A 15,069-nucleotide genomic window follows, 5' to 3' on the forward strand; every position below is an offset into this window, starting at 1 on the left:
TTTCTTTCTTCTCTCTTTTGGGCCTTAGTTTACGTTATGTTTAGGGTTTGTTTTTATTTAAAGAAAAATAGATTGGGTTTGATTATTTTTATATTTGGGTTTTGGGTATTGGGTTTATTTTGTGGGTTATATGGATTTGGGTTAAGTGTGTGGGTTTTTTTTCTTGGGTTTGGGTGTTGTTGTGAAGAAAATAAATGGCAGTATTGAGCACGATGTGCCCACGCCCCGATCAGTATCCGATTATTAGAATATTGACAGCCTCTATCAACGTTCCTAGGAAATAACACGAAATAGATTAAATAATAATCTTATTATTTATTTTATTTTCAACCTAAATTAAACTAAAATTCAAAATTAAATAAATGAAAATAAATTTGGGTTGCCTCCCAAAAAGCGCTTTTGCTTAACATCGTTAGCTCAATTGTAACAACCTATTTTCAGTGAAATCGAAACAGTGGTTTTGGGATCACAAGTCTGACGAGTAAATTATTATTTTATTATTTAATTGGTATCTACGAAATTTTATTAAAGTTGTATTAAAATTTCATTAAGAAATTATGATGTTTGCATGATTAATTAAGTAAAAGGACTAAATTATAAAAAGTGTAAAAGTTGAGTTCTAATAATTAAAAGGGCTAAATGAATATGGAAATAGAAGTTAATAGACTTGAATGGTAATTATACCATTCATAAGGTTAGTGGATGTGCATTGCATGGTATTAATTTTGTTAGTTCTTAAAGGTTAATATGGTATTTAGGTAATTAAACTAAAATCAAAAGAAAAGAAATAAGGTGTATCATCTTTTATTTTTTCACCTAAAAACCTACTTTGAAGAGAAAGAACACCATGGATGAATGCTTAGTTCAGTCAAGCTTTGCTTAATTGCATGGTGAGTTTTCGAGCCCCGTTTTTAGTGATTTTTATGTTTTTGAGATTGTGGTAGCTTAATCTAGCTAGCCTAGGGATTATTTTGTAAAACTGTTAAAGATTCAAGGTTATACCAAGAATGGTCTTGATTGATTCTTAATGTTTAATGCTAGATTATGAATCCTTATTGATAAATAAACAAGTTTTGTAAAGTGATTTTTGATGAAATTTGCATTTAAGGATCGACTTGTAAAAATGGTAAAAATTCATGTCAAATTTATGAAATGATGGTTTACTTGGGTTGATATAAGTCCTGAATAAATTTGGTTAGTTTGAATGGTGGATTAAAATGCTTAGATTTCAATTTATGAGATTAAGGATTAAATTGTGAAAAGATAAAATGTTAGGGGTAGAATGATAATTTCGCATATAAATGAATTATGGATTAAATTGAAGTTTGGAAATACCCAATTGAATGAAACTATTGTTTTAGATCATGAATGAGTTAACGATCGTGGAAAAGGAAAGATTTCAGAGTAGTTCTTGTGCGTTGCAATTACTACAAACTAGTCCTGTAAGTTCATTTTATGTTTATTCCTAGTTAATTTAAATTCCTTGTTAGTGATCTAATTCTTTAAATTTTTTTATGGAATGATGTTTAAGTGTTGAAGTATATTGTTTTTCAAGCTTTGTGCCTAGCAAGCTTAGTGTTGGTGTTATTTAGGCTTTGTGCCGAGCAAGCTTTTTATTGGTGTAATAAAATTTAACATCCTTTGGAAATTTGGTATTTTATAGCAAATGAGTTTACTTATTGAACTTACTAAGATCCTTTCTTCTTATGAGTTTGATTTGATTTTTGTAGGACTCTTGGAATAGTTGCTTTGATTGGATCAGCTCGGAAGCTTACACACTATCATCATCAGCGTGGTAGTCAATTTGGGTACTTGTTTATAGTTGGTTAAAGTGAGATCTAATAAGAGAAGTCCTTGGTATTATGATGTTTTGGTGAATCTATAAATGTTAAAATTTAGTATGTTATGCTTGTTGGTAATGAATGGTATTGGACTTATGATGCATGACTAGATAAGTCCTTTTGGAACACTTTTTAATAGTGGATGTATAAAGCATCTTGGTACAAAGTGTTGGAGTGAGAATGGTCAATTATATTGTGTTTTTAAGTTTAACATGGAATGAGATATGATGCATGAATTTTTGGTATTTTTGGTATGTTTAAGTAAGTATTATTTGTATATGTTTGAGGTGCCTATGTGTGGCATATTGGTTGAATGTTAGATGGATGATTTAGCATGAATTTGTGGTATTTTTAGCTTGTTTAAGGTCACTTTGAATAGATCTTTTGGCTGATAAATGGTTTACTTAGGTTCCAAGTAAGCTTGAATTGGTAAATTTGTTGTTTAAGATTCATTTTGGGTCCACACTGTAACAGCCTGATTTTTTACCCTAATCGGAATAGTGGTTTCAAGACCACAAATCCTAGTCTAAAAATATTTTAATATTATTTTCTGTGTTAATTATGCGTGAATTGACATGGGTGAAAGTTTCGTGAATTAATTTTATTGTTTGTGTGCTTAATTTGAGAAAAAGGGCTTAATCGCGTAAAATAAAAATTTGATGGTTAAATATGAAAGTGCCTAATTGTTGTTGTCTTTATAATTTGGAGGTTTTATGATGAAATTAAGCCATTATATAAGTTAGTGGGCGGCAAAGGACTAATGTAACCTTAATATATGTATATGTTTTGTACATTAAATAAAAGGTTAAATAAGTAAATGAATAAATAATGTATATTATAATAAAAAAAACATAAAACAAGCTATTATCATCTTTAGTTGGCCGAATGTTGCAAAGAAAGAAAACATCCATGGCATTTAGAGTTTCAGCACTTATCTAGCTTGATTAAGGTTAGTTTTTGTTTCGGTTTTTGATAATTTTTACATTTTGTAATTATTGCTTTGAGTACTACAAGACCTATGCTTGAATTTTTTATTTTGATGAATATTTTGAGTTATGCCATTGATGAATATTTGTGTTTTGTGATGTTTGATGATGAATAATGAAAGATATGTTTTAGATTAATATGTTTTGTATTGGAATTTTTGATGAAATTGAGTAATTAGGGCTAAATTGAAAAAATAATATTTTTAGGGACTAAAATGTGAAATAAATAAAATTTGTGGACTTAGATGAACATGGGTAAGATTCGGCCAAGCTATAGTGTAGTTAAATTTTGCATATTTTGTGTTTTATGCAATAGGGACTAAATTGCAAAAAGTGTAAAATGTCAGGGGCAAAATGGTAATTTACCCATTTATGTGTTTTTAGACTAAATTGAATAAAATTATGCTTAAATGAGTTTAATTTGAATATGTTTAGATCAAGAACCAAAGAAAACAGATTTGGATCGGGGAAAAACAAAAATAATCGGATAGTCGTTTATTTCCGTCCGTCGACATCCAAGGTAAGTTTATAAGCATTTTTAAATGTTGTTAACTTTGATTACATGTGAATTATATATAGGTTGAATTGAATTCTTGATTATATAAGTGTTGGCCGAATAACTTTATGCTTGGGAGCAATGTTTTCGAGTTCGATTCGATCGAGATACGATGTCTGAAAGTCTCGTATGAACCATAGGAATAGTTAGGATACATATGTCATGACATAGGATTCTGTTGTGTGTTATCGTGTAAGACCACGTTTGGGACGTTGGCATCGATTTGTGATTTACGTGTAAGACCCTGTCTGGGACAGTGGCATCAATATGTAATTACATGGAAGACCACGTCTGGGACGTTGGCATTGTATGAGCTTTCCAACTATCCGCGTATCTTTTTTAATTCCGAACGGTTCAATGGGCAATGTGAAGTAAAGACCGAATGTGAAATCGAATTACAGGTTCAAGTATGTGCTAGTTAAATGTTTATAAGGAAACAAGGTAAGTTGATTACTTGAAATGATATAAAGTTATGTGAATATGGATTTTGTGTTAGCATAGTTGAACATATAAGTGATTTGGTCTATTGATATGTTTGTAATAATAAATGTGAATATATATATATGTATGTGATTGACTATATTCGCCATATGGTATATGTATGTGAGGTTAAAATGTGATCTATTAGTAAATGATAACTTGTATTTGATATTATGCAAATTCGGCCTTGTTAACAAAATGTTAATATGTAATTGTTGTTATATATGTTTTTGCTTAAGACTTACTAAGCTTAAATAGCTTATTGTGTGTGTGCTCTTGTTTACCTTTGTTTTATAGATTTTGGAGTCACGTTACGAGCTCAAGGATCGTCAGCAAAGCCTATCACACTATCTACTGTTTCTTTCAGTATTTTACTAAGTTGATTTTGGACATATGACATGTATAGCATAGTTGAAATGTTTGATTTTTGGGCATGTATATATATATAAAGCCATGCGAAAATGGCTTGATGACTTTGTTTAGGCTCGGTTATATTAGTTCTTGTTTAAATGTTTAATGTGTTTGGTTTTATCATTTGACGATGGCTTAATTATGCGGTATATGATTGTTATGTTAGATAATATTATGGTAAATGTTTTGATATATATTTGGATTTAATATTTAAATGAGCTTAGTTAGGTTTTATAAAATGAGCTATGTATTTAAAGGTTAGAAGTTATTTATATGTCCGAATGTGTATGGATTGGATGTTTATAAGTCCGAATGTGTATAGGTTATATTGAATAGGTTTGTATTAGTAATGTATTCATATATGTTATGCTTCAATGATTGGTTAAATAGGTACGGTTGGTAAATTTGGATTTGGTTGTATTTGTTATGTGAATGGATTTAAAGAATGCGAATTTAGTGTCCTTTTAGTGTAATTTGTGCTCAAATGGTTCAAATCAATATGATTATTTACGCATGAACTTGTGTCAAGAAAAGAAATATAATTGGTCATTGAAATGATACTTGTTTAAATGATTATATGTGTATGTATGACTAGTATGCCGTGTGGTCAATTAATGGAATAAGTTAATATTGATTCGGTAATTATGTGTAGATATGGTTTAGACATTAGAAAATATGCATGATATTATAGTAAATAAAGTATGTTTGGTTATGTTTTATATTACCAATGTTGTATAAATGAATAAATGAAAGTTTTAATAGTAAAGTTTGGTTTGTTTGAAGTTTAAATTGTATATGTGCAAGAGTTTATATATATTTATAATAATAAATTTAATATCTGACTAAGGGAATAGTATTTTGGTTATACGTTCTTTATATGATATGTTTAGATAGATGTCGGATTATGTTTTAACTATGCAATGTTTTTGAATGTTATGATTATTTTTATAAATTTGATATTTGATTAAGTTTCGAGCTTTGATGTGATTAAATTTTGAGTTGAGAAATGTAATGAATATCTGTATGAACTGTGATATGTTCGGTAATGCCTCGTAACCCCAATCCGGCGATGGACATGGGTTAGGGGTGTTACACACACGGCCTGAGACACGGGTGTGTGTCTCAGTCGTGTATAGCACCCGACCTGGTGACACAGCTGTATGCCATATAAGAGTTCCTTTGTATGCAAGTCAGTGAGTTACACGACCTAGTAGATGGTCTGACACACGGGCATGTGGCGAAACTCAAGAAGTTACACTGCTTGGCACACGAGCATGTGGGCTTCTTCAAGTATTAACTCCTCAACCATGTGCACTTGAAAATTTTCGTAGAAAGGCTTCAAACACTGTCCATTGACTTTGAAGATTTTCTCGGATTCTTCACTTTTGATTTTGACTGCACCATAAGGAAATATGTGAGTAATAACAAACGGACCTAACTATTTAGTTCAAAGTTTACTTACAAAAATTCTTTGTGTAGAGTCATAAAGTAGTACTTTCTGTCCAACCAAAAATTGTTTACGAGTTATCTTTTGATCATGGTATGCTTTGATTTTATTTTTATAAATTTGGGCATTTTCATATGCTTCTCGTTGAATTTCCTCAAGTTCCTAAATATATAATTTTCGATACTTAAGTTCCTAAATATATAATTTTCAATACTTACCTGCAACGTCCAACTCCATGTTGTAGTACTTAATAGACCAAAACGCCTTATGTTCTAATTCTATAGGAAGATGATATAGTTTACTAAATATAAGTCAATAAGGGGACATACCTATGGGTCCCTTATAAGCTATGTGGCACGCCCACAGTGCATCATTTAGTCACAAACTTCGGTCTTTCCTATCTGGCTTAACGGTTTTTTCCAAAATCAATTTGATTTCTCAATTTGACTCTTTTGCTTGACCGTTTGATTGAGGGTGATAAGCCTAAAAACTCTTTGCGCTATCCCATATTTTTTCAAAACTGCATCGATTATCTTATTGTAGAAATGCGTTTCCCCATATTTGCCCACGGTGCGACGGACCTTGTTAATTGATCTTCCCATAACACCGTCCAGAGAACTTAATATGAAATTATTTTTATATATTTTAGATATCGAATTCTCAAAATTTGGTCTTTAAATTGGAAGGATCATACTCAGTAATATAGTCTATGAAGAATTGGTTCGGTACAATTATCAAAATTGAATTAAAAAATTTATGACTACAAAACAGGAAATAAAATCTCGTCCACTAATTTTAATTCAAATTAAATGACGTAATTACCAGAAAAAACAAGGGCCACATGTTTTAACAAGGTTTCAGAAACTTAAAATGACTGTCACTCTCATTCAAACGACCTAGTAAATTTGTTTAATTAAATCATGAATTAACCCATCCAGAAAATTCAATAGATATTTCGCTATTGGATTATTAAACTATCAGCAAATATTTTATCTGCTCAAGCAGACCAAACATTGTAATTGGACCTGCCAGATTTAACTCAATGCTTTCATATAATTGTAAAATTTGTGTTACATTTATATGAAACACTGGTCAGACGTGAATTTAGAAATATTTTATAGGGGTTAAAATTTATCATATATTAATTTATGATTTCATTATATTTTAAGAGATTAAATATATTATTTTCATTGGGAGGTAAAGTGTAATTTTATCTTATATTAATTTATAATTTAATCATTTATAAGGAATTAAAACTACAATTTCCCATTTTGGGGGCTAGGGCTCTTGCCCACTCCCTCCTCCTTGTATTCACCTTTGACGGTGGTTAAAGTTTTTGTCAGGCACTTGTTTAACATAGATTCAAACCGCATGATTTAATCCCAACCCTTAATATTGTATAAAAAATTATTATAAAATTTTGATAATGGGTAAAAGCATCATGGGAACTCTTGTATTAAGAGTTAGATTGCATTTTGTCTTATTCACTCAAAAACGGGCAAATTAATTCCGGTACGTTAGATTAAAGAGTAAGCAAGTTCTTTCTATTTCATCCACTTCTATTGTTAAAAACTGACGTGATTGACAAAATAATCAAAAAGTTACACATCGCATGCCATGTGCACCTCACGCTAATGTATAAGGGTAAATTTTTAACAGTAAAAATAGATAAATTTTTAATAAAAATATTAATTTACTCTTTAATTTAATATAAAAGGACTAATTTACATTTTTTAAATAGAATTGGAAAAATGCAAGGTGTAAGGTAACAATATTTTCATTTATATTAATTCAGCATTGGCAGCACCCCACCGGCCTTTGAAAGACAAATGAGAAAATCATATAAACAGCGCTGCCTCTTTCTTGTCCTTAGCCACTTCAAAATAGTTGCCAAATTGCCTTCGCATACACTGCTCAATGACAAGCTGATTAAAATTCTGGTAATATTATTAGTATATATGATATTTTAATGAAAAATACAATTAACTAAGTTTTTCTTGGAAAGTCAATGCATTCATTTTTGCACTTGTATTTAGTCAGTGTTCTTAATAAAATGTCCTAATTAACAAAAATTAAAAATAAAATTAATTTTAACCACTATATAGAAACACTGGTTATTAATTTAGAATATAAATAGCGGATGCAATGTTATATTCAAGTATATGTTTTAGCTGGAACAAAAACAAAATTATTAACTTAAGTCATACTTGTTTTACTTAATTATTTTAAGGTTTTTAATCATATAACTTGAATTTTATTTTAGGAGTACAACAATATTAAATCTTTCTGATTTTAAAATAGATATAACAAATTATTTAATTTTAAAATAAGTGATGCCAATATGGACTTTGATCCAGTCGTTGAAAGCACCAAAAATATTATATCCCTATAATAAATAATGAAAAAGAATAGTAAAAGGGAAGTAGAGTCAAATGACTGAATTTGCACAATATCTTGTTCCGTAAAATCTCAGGCAGAATCTTGCCCAAGAAAACCTACGTTCCTGAACAAAATTAAGAAAGTAACAGAATTAAAGGTTTGGATCTGAAAACAAAAAATAAAATAAAAATAAAATTAAGAATATTGAATCGAAAATTCGAAAATATTAAATAAATGATGCCAATGTGGACTTAAACGACACAAATAAATTTTTTTATTATAACAGTTAAATATTAAAAAATCATTTATTTTAATTCCAATAATAATTTATTAAGCTTGACAAAATAACGAAAATAAGATGTTATTCTCCTAAAACTAAAATTCAATTAGTTTGACTGAAATTATGCATATAGCGCAGAACTTTGATTCTAAATATCACCTAGAGATTTACAAATTCAAAAACACAATATCCCCCCCAAAAGAAATGGTCCTTTCTTCCTCACCATCCCAACCGAAATCTGAAAATGTAAAATATTGGTGGATGAACTCAATTATTCACCAATAAGGAGTTGCAGTCTCAGATAAACATAGAAGTTCCTCCAAATAATCTGCTCCTAAATCTTCCAACACCAGTCTATTTTCCTTCTCATCTTTCTTCATCATCTTCTTTTTGCCCGATCGTCTGGTTTTCATGGAGTACTTCTTTTTCATAGTCAAGACAGGCGAGCAGCCTTCTTCGAACCCATAGTTCATTTCTTGAAGTGATTCGTAGACCTTATCCATCGGGAAATTGAGTATGGCCATTGGACCTCGCATTGCCAATGCAGCTTGATCGTAGGCTAAAGCTGCAGACTCTGCTGTATCAAAGGTTCCAAGCCAAACTCTAACACCATTCCTCGTTGAGTCCCTTATCTCAGCTGCATATTTCCCCCATGGCCTCTTCCTAACTCCTCTGTAAGAAATCTCCTTTGCCGTCTTCTCTTCGACAGGCTCGGAGTTGACTTCATGATCATCTCTGAAACTAGTGACAGATGTGGTGTCAAAGGAGTGTGCTTCTGGGGCTTGATTCAGGACTCCCAAAAGAAGCATTTCTTGAGAATCATTTTCATTGAAAGGAAGAGCCTGGTTTTGGGCATATCTGAATGAAGAGCGTGGTGAGAAATTTTCTTGAGAAATGTGGGACGAAGATGATTCAGAGGAGAAATGGAGATTTGGGTATTGAAAAAAAGAACCCATGTATGGAGATCAAAGCAGTATAATAAATAATATTTGAACAAGCTGTGTTTGGTCATAAGAAGGAACTGAAATGAAATTTGAAGGTTAGGGCTATTTATAGTGATGGAGGGAGGGGAGGGAAAGGGCTAACATCATTCAAATATGCTCAAAAGAGGGTAAAATTACATGAACAAATATTAAGTGTCAAACACATCATTATTTGGTCGTTAGTGGAAACCATCCATGGACGTTAATGCACGTGAGTCAAAGGAACTTTTGGTGGGGTGGGGTGGGGCATGGCATGGCGGCCTGGTCAAGCTAAAAATCCATTCTCACTTCATCACCTTCATGATTTCACTTACCAGATCATATTTCATTTAATTACAACACTTAATTACAGTGATTACACCTTTGCTTAGATAGATGGATCAACATGAATTGGTTGTTATATATATATATATAAATCCAGAATTTATTTGCTAATTGAGAATGTGTTTGATAAATTATTGAAATTTTTATTTTATTAAAAAATTCACCATTTAATATTTTAAATGAGTTTGATAATCATTTTAAATCTTTATTTAATATAAAATTGTCAATAAAAATATTAATAAACTAAGTAGCTAGCAATTTATCATTTAATATAATGTAGAAAATATTAAGTTGATTTTATTTTATGCTTATTATACAAAAAAAAGCCCTTTGAAAGTAATTCTAATCAATTGAACTCTCAATCGAAAACAACACTCAATTAAACTCTTAATCGAATTTAAACAATCAATTAAGCACTCATCTTTTGACACCGTTAATTTGCCATTAAATTCGTTACATGACACGTAAGGGTTGTACCATGTGACAAAACACTTTCTGTTTGATTATTTGTTATGGACTAATCATGTTTGTTCATGAAACTGAGTATGCATGGTATTTAATATGATTAAACGACAATATTATTGTTGTAATGATTTAAAATTGTCGCAGATTGAGTCTTAGTTCAATTGGTATCGGCATTGTTCAAGTGCACTGAAGCACATTATCTTCTTATTTAAGAGTTGGGGAGAGGTTATAAATAGTTTTAGGCATTGTATAAAAAATGATTTAAAATAGTCTGAGTTATTCCGACAACATAATGTGATGTCTCATTCGAGTAGGATGTCACAGTATCTCATTTTGTGTAACTGTTTGTGTGGGGGAATAAAAATAAACTTATGATAAATTAAAAGAAAGCTTCAAGGTTTGTAACCATGCCATGAGTGAAGCATATCAAGAGTATTAAAATAAAAAAACTTTTACAACCATCATTTATGGAACAATCTTTAAATAATAACAACTTTTAGTTAATAACGAGTTCTAAACTCTAAAAAAATAAAGTAGATAAAAATAGAAGTGAAAAGTAGAAAAGAGTAAAAAATTTGGCTATAAAACAAAATAATATATCAAGAACATAATAGCATAGAAATGAGATTAAAGCTTTAAGTCAGCAGTATAAAAGTAGAAATATATCATTCTAGAACGGAAATCTGATTGGTGATGATTTTTTCCAATAAACTTTGGAAAAGTTTCTTTCCTAATTTAATAAAAGTTAGAAAATTTATATGGCTCTAAAATTGATGAGACCAATTTATTTATTTATTTAGTAAAAGGTAAAAGGTAATTTAATTAAAATTACATGTAATTTTGTTTAATAATGATTGTTTTGAGCAAGTGTGAAGTCAGGGTCTTACCCCACTAAAAATTTCTTTTACAAGATTTTAATTTAGTAAAAAGTAAAATTACATTTTACCCTATTCAAAATGATAAAATTTTGATTTAATCTTTTAAATTTTATAAAGATATAAACTATTGAAATTGTAAACTTACATTTTAGCTCTCATAAGAATATATAATTTAATTTAGCCCCAAAATTTTTTTGTCTTAGCCCTAATTTTGAGTATTAATGGAATTTCTATTTCTCAAAAAAAATACTTTTCCTTTTAAAATATAGGTAAAATATGTCATAAGTCTCTGACGTTTCAAAATTTTAGAATTTAGTCCAAATCCTTTTATTTTTAGGATTTTAGTCTCTCTACTCATCGATTTTAGTGTTAAAATTTAACAGTTAACATCATTTTTTTTGTTAAATTTGTTCGTGTGATACTTTAAAATAAAAAAATACTCACTTGGTAGCCATGTAATTAAAAATAATGGTGTTGTAATTAACATAAATTTAACCAAAAAAATTAATAGTATCAATAGTTGGGCTTCAATTTTGAAATTTGTAAAGTAAAAAGACTAAATTCCTTAAAATCAAAGTACATGGACTGAAATCTAAATTTTAAAATATATATATAAGGACTTATGACATATTTTAACCTAAAACATAGTAAAGTACCTTCAAGTGGCGTCAGTTGAGTACCACCACTCAGTCGTGATACAAGCAATTAAAGATATACTTCAACGTCCTTGGATGATTCAGGTTACAAATGTATTTAGAGAGGGTAACCGAGTAGCTGATAGACTGGCAACAATGGCCTTTTCAAGACCTCTGGACAGGTGTATTTATATGAAACTTCCGAATGAAATTTTTCAAAAGCTACATGATGACTACTCTAGAATGACTTGGCCTCGCCTAGTCTAGTTATGGTTTTATCTTTCTTATTCTACCAAAAAAATCTTTCTAAATGTAAAAGTTTTACAAAAAAATAATGACCGGGTGTCTCTATTTAAAAAAAAAATTTACAACTTAGTTATTGGAGTAGAATAATGACAATGTTGATTTTTTTTAATTCTATCATATCTGCTTTTTTTAACACAATATCTAAAATTACCCATAGCCCCTCCTCAACCCATAAATAAGAGAATAATGCGCTTCAGTGCACTCAAACCCACATCCTCCTGCATTGGCAACAATATACATGTCAATTGAGTTAAAGACTCAACCCTCAAATATATATTATTAAATAGATAAAAGTTATGTTACAAAATTAATAAGTGATAATGCGGTAATAAAATGTATTATATTTTTAATAGCAGAATACATATTAACTTTAGAGTTGATATCACAGCCTTAAACTTGTAAATCACATACTATGCCAAAACAAGACTGCCAATCAGCGCAACAATTGACCTCTATGCATGTATACAAACACAAATTTAATTCCAATAGAAGACGGACAATGAAGTTTGGATTATTCATCTACTATCATTCATAAAATGGAGAAGGTTAACCTTAAACATATCCCAAATATATATATATAACAATGAATCACCACACAAAAAAGAAAATATATATATATATAAGAATCAATTCATGTTGATCCATCTAATCTAAGCAAAGGTGTAATCACTGTTATTTAAGTGTTGTAATTAAATGAAATATAATCTGGTAAGGGAAATCGTGAAGGTGATGAAGTGAGAAAGAATTTTTAAGTTGACCAGGCCGCCATGCCATGCCCCACTCCACCCCACCAAAAGTTCCTTTGACTCATGTGCATTAACGTCCATGGATGGTTTCCACTAATGACCAAATAATGATATGTTTGACACTTAATATTTGTTCATGTAATTTTACCCTCTTTTGAGAATATTTGAATGATGTTAGCCCTTTCCCTCCCCTCCCTCCATCACCATAAATAGCCCTAACCTTCAAATTTCATTTCAGTTCCTTCTTATGACCAAACACAGCTTGTTCAGATATTACTTATTATACTGCTTTGATCTCCATACATGGATTCTTCTTTTTTTCAATACCCAAATCTCCATTTCTCCTCTGAATCATCTTCTTCCCAAATTTCTCAAGAAAATTTCTCACCACACTCTTCATTCAGCTATGCCCGAAACCAGGCTCTTCCTTTCAATGAAAATGATTCTCAAGAAATGCTTCTTTTGGGAGTCCTGAATCAAGCCCCAGAAGCACACTCCTTTGACACCACATCTCTCACTAGTTTCAGAGATGATCATGAAGTCAACTCCAAGCCTGTCGAAGAGGAGACAGGAAAGGAGATTTCTTACAGAGGAGTTAGGAAGAGGCCATGGGGGAAATATGCAGCTGAGATAAGGGACTCAACGAGGAATGGTGTTAGAGTTTGGCTTGGAACCTTTGATACAGAAGAGTCTGCAGCTTTAGCCTACGATCAAGCTGCATTGGCAATGCGAGGTCCAATGGCCATACTCAATTTCCCGATGGATAAAGTCTACGAATCACTTCAAGAAATGAACTATGGGTTTGAAGAAGGCTGCTCGCCTGTTTTGACTATGAAAAAGTAGTACTCCATGAAAACCAGACGATCGGGCAAAAAGAAGATGATGAAGAAAGATGAGAAGGAAAATAGACTGGTGTTGGAAGATTTAGGAGCAGATTATTTGGAGGAACCTGCAACTCCTTATTGGTGAACAATTGAGTTCATCCACCAATATTTTATGTTTTCAGATTTCAGTTGGGATGGTGAAGAAGAAAGGACCATTTCCTTTTGGGGGATATTGTCTGCTTGAATTTGTAAATCTCTAGGTGATATTTAGAATCAAAGTTGTGTGCTATATGCATAATTTCAGTCAACGTTATCAATAGCAAACTAATTGAATTTTACTTCTTTTTTTTATATTTATGTGAAGAGGAATAATGAATTTAAACGTACTAAACTCATTGCTATGCGAATTAAATTAAAATTTAATAAATTATCATTGTAATTAAAATGCATTACTTTTTGAAATATTCAACCGCTATAATGATAAGCATTTATATGGTTCTCACTTTAGTAGCTTTACGTCTTTCAAAAGGACGGTGGGGGGGGGGGGGCTGCCAATGCTGAAACGATTCACTCTAATGTTCAAACTTGAAAGGATTCAAAACTTAATTAAGGAAAAATGATGTCACATTTATTATGGTATAACTGATTTTTTGTTTTTAATGAAATTATAGCAATTACAATAGAGAAGTCAAGAGTGTCGATGTTGGAATTCATCACCGGTGACCCGAAAATTTATTAAATGCAAATAAATCTACAAAATTTATTGATAAATCTTTCACCTCTAATATTATATATTAATTTTGATTTTATATAATTTTATATATTAAAATTTTATTTTTATTTTTACAAATCACTAACATTATTTTTGTTGGAGTTTTTGACCTGCTCGTTGCATGTTATGTTATAATGAACCTATTTTTCTACTTAGGTCATCGTTTTGGGCCTTGTTCAGGTTTTGTTTAAGCTGAATTTGGTCCATTTGAGTATGACATATTTGATAAAACAAAAACATGAATCGCCTTGGATATTAAGTCTTTCAGTCGAATACCTTGAGGTGTTTTGATAAGCATGAAAGAATTTTATCTCTTGGTGATTGAAGAGCTATTTTTAAAAAATCTATGTTAGATTTATTTAAGGGGTATTTCAAGCTGTTGGGGAACTTGTTTATGAAGACTATTATGAGATAAATACTAAAGATAATTAATGGATAAAATCAACCTTTAAATGAGTGTTTCAAGCCTATCAAAACACTGGTTGTTGATCACGTTGGAGAGCTTATAAATAGACTATTGATCGATATTCATCTTCAGCCATGCAGGGTATCTCTGACATACTCTTGTGTAGGGATTTGTTATGGAGAGAAATTATGTAAAGTGAGGTATTTGGAGGAGAGTGATTTGTACTATTGGGGTTGGTATTGAAGTTACAATTACTTCTTTGTGTAAGGGTAGATTGGGCTTAAGCCAATAGGTGATCTAGAAAATTGGTGAATAAAATCATTCTTTGAGCTCCGTAGATGTTAGATTGG

The 15,069-nt window shown here is 30.7% G+C and overlaps 2 protein-coding genes across 2 annotated transcripts; one reads left to right on the forward strand and one right to left on the reverse strand.

The window, feature by feature from the left end:
• Window positions 1-8,595: 8,595 nt before the first annotated feature.
• On the reverse strand, window positions 8,596-9,373 carry LOC105801607 (ethylene-response factor C3). The gene has a single exon (XM_012632833.2). It carries the CDS (start codon window positions 9,334-9,336, stop codon window positions 8,656-8,658), a length of 681 nt encoding a protein of 226 aa, XP_012488287.1. The 5' UTR covers window positions 9,337-9,373; the 3' UTR covers window positions 8,596-8,655.
• A 3,540-nt stretch (window positions 9,374-12,913) lies between these two features.
• Window positions 12,914-13,892, forward strand: LOC105801606 (ethylene-responsive transcription factor 1B-like). Its single transcript, XM_052624547.1, has one exon. The coding sequence runs from the start codon at window positions 13,021-13,023 to the stop codon at window positions 13,558-13,560; it is 540 nt and encodes a 179-aa protein (XP_052480507.1). The 5' UTR covers window positions 12,914-13,020; the 3' UTR covers window positions 13,561-13,892.
• The last annotated feature ends 1,177 nt before the right edge of the window (window positions 13,893-15,069 follow it).

The sequence above is a fragment of the Gossypium raimondii genome, chromosome 11 (genome assembly GCF_025698545.1).
Source record: "Gossypium raimondii isolate GPD5lz chromosome 11, ASM2569854v1, whole genome shotgun sequence".
NCBI lineage: Eukaryota > Viridiplantae > Streptophyta > Magnoliopsida > Malvales > Malvaceae > Gossypium > Gossypium raimondii.

Coding starts and splice junctions, on each gene's coding strand:
- LOC105801607 (XM_012632833.2), bottom strand. CDS start 9,336: ATGGGTTCTTTTTTTCAATACCCAAATCTCCATTTCTCCTCTGAATCA.
- LOC105801606 (XM_052624547.1), top strand. CDS start 13,021: ATGGATTCTTCTTTTTTTCAATACCCAAATCTCCATTTCTCCTCTGAA.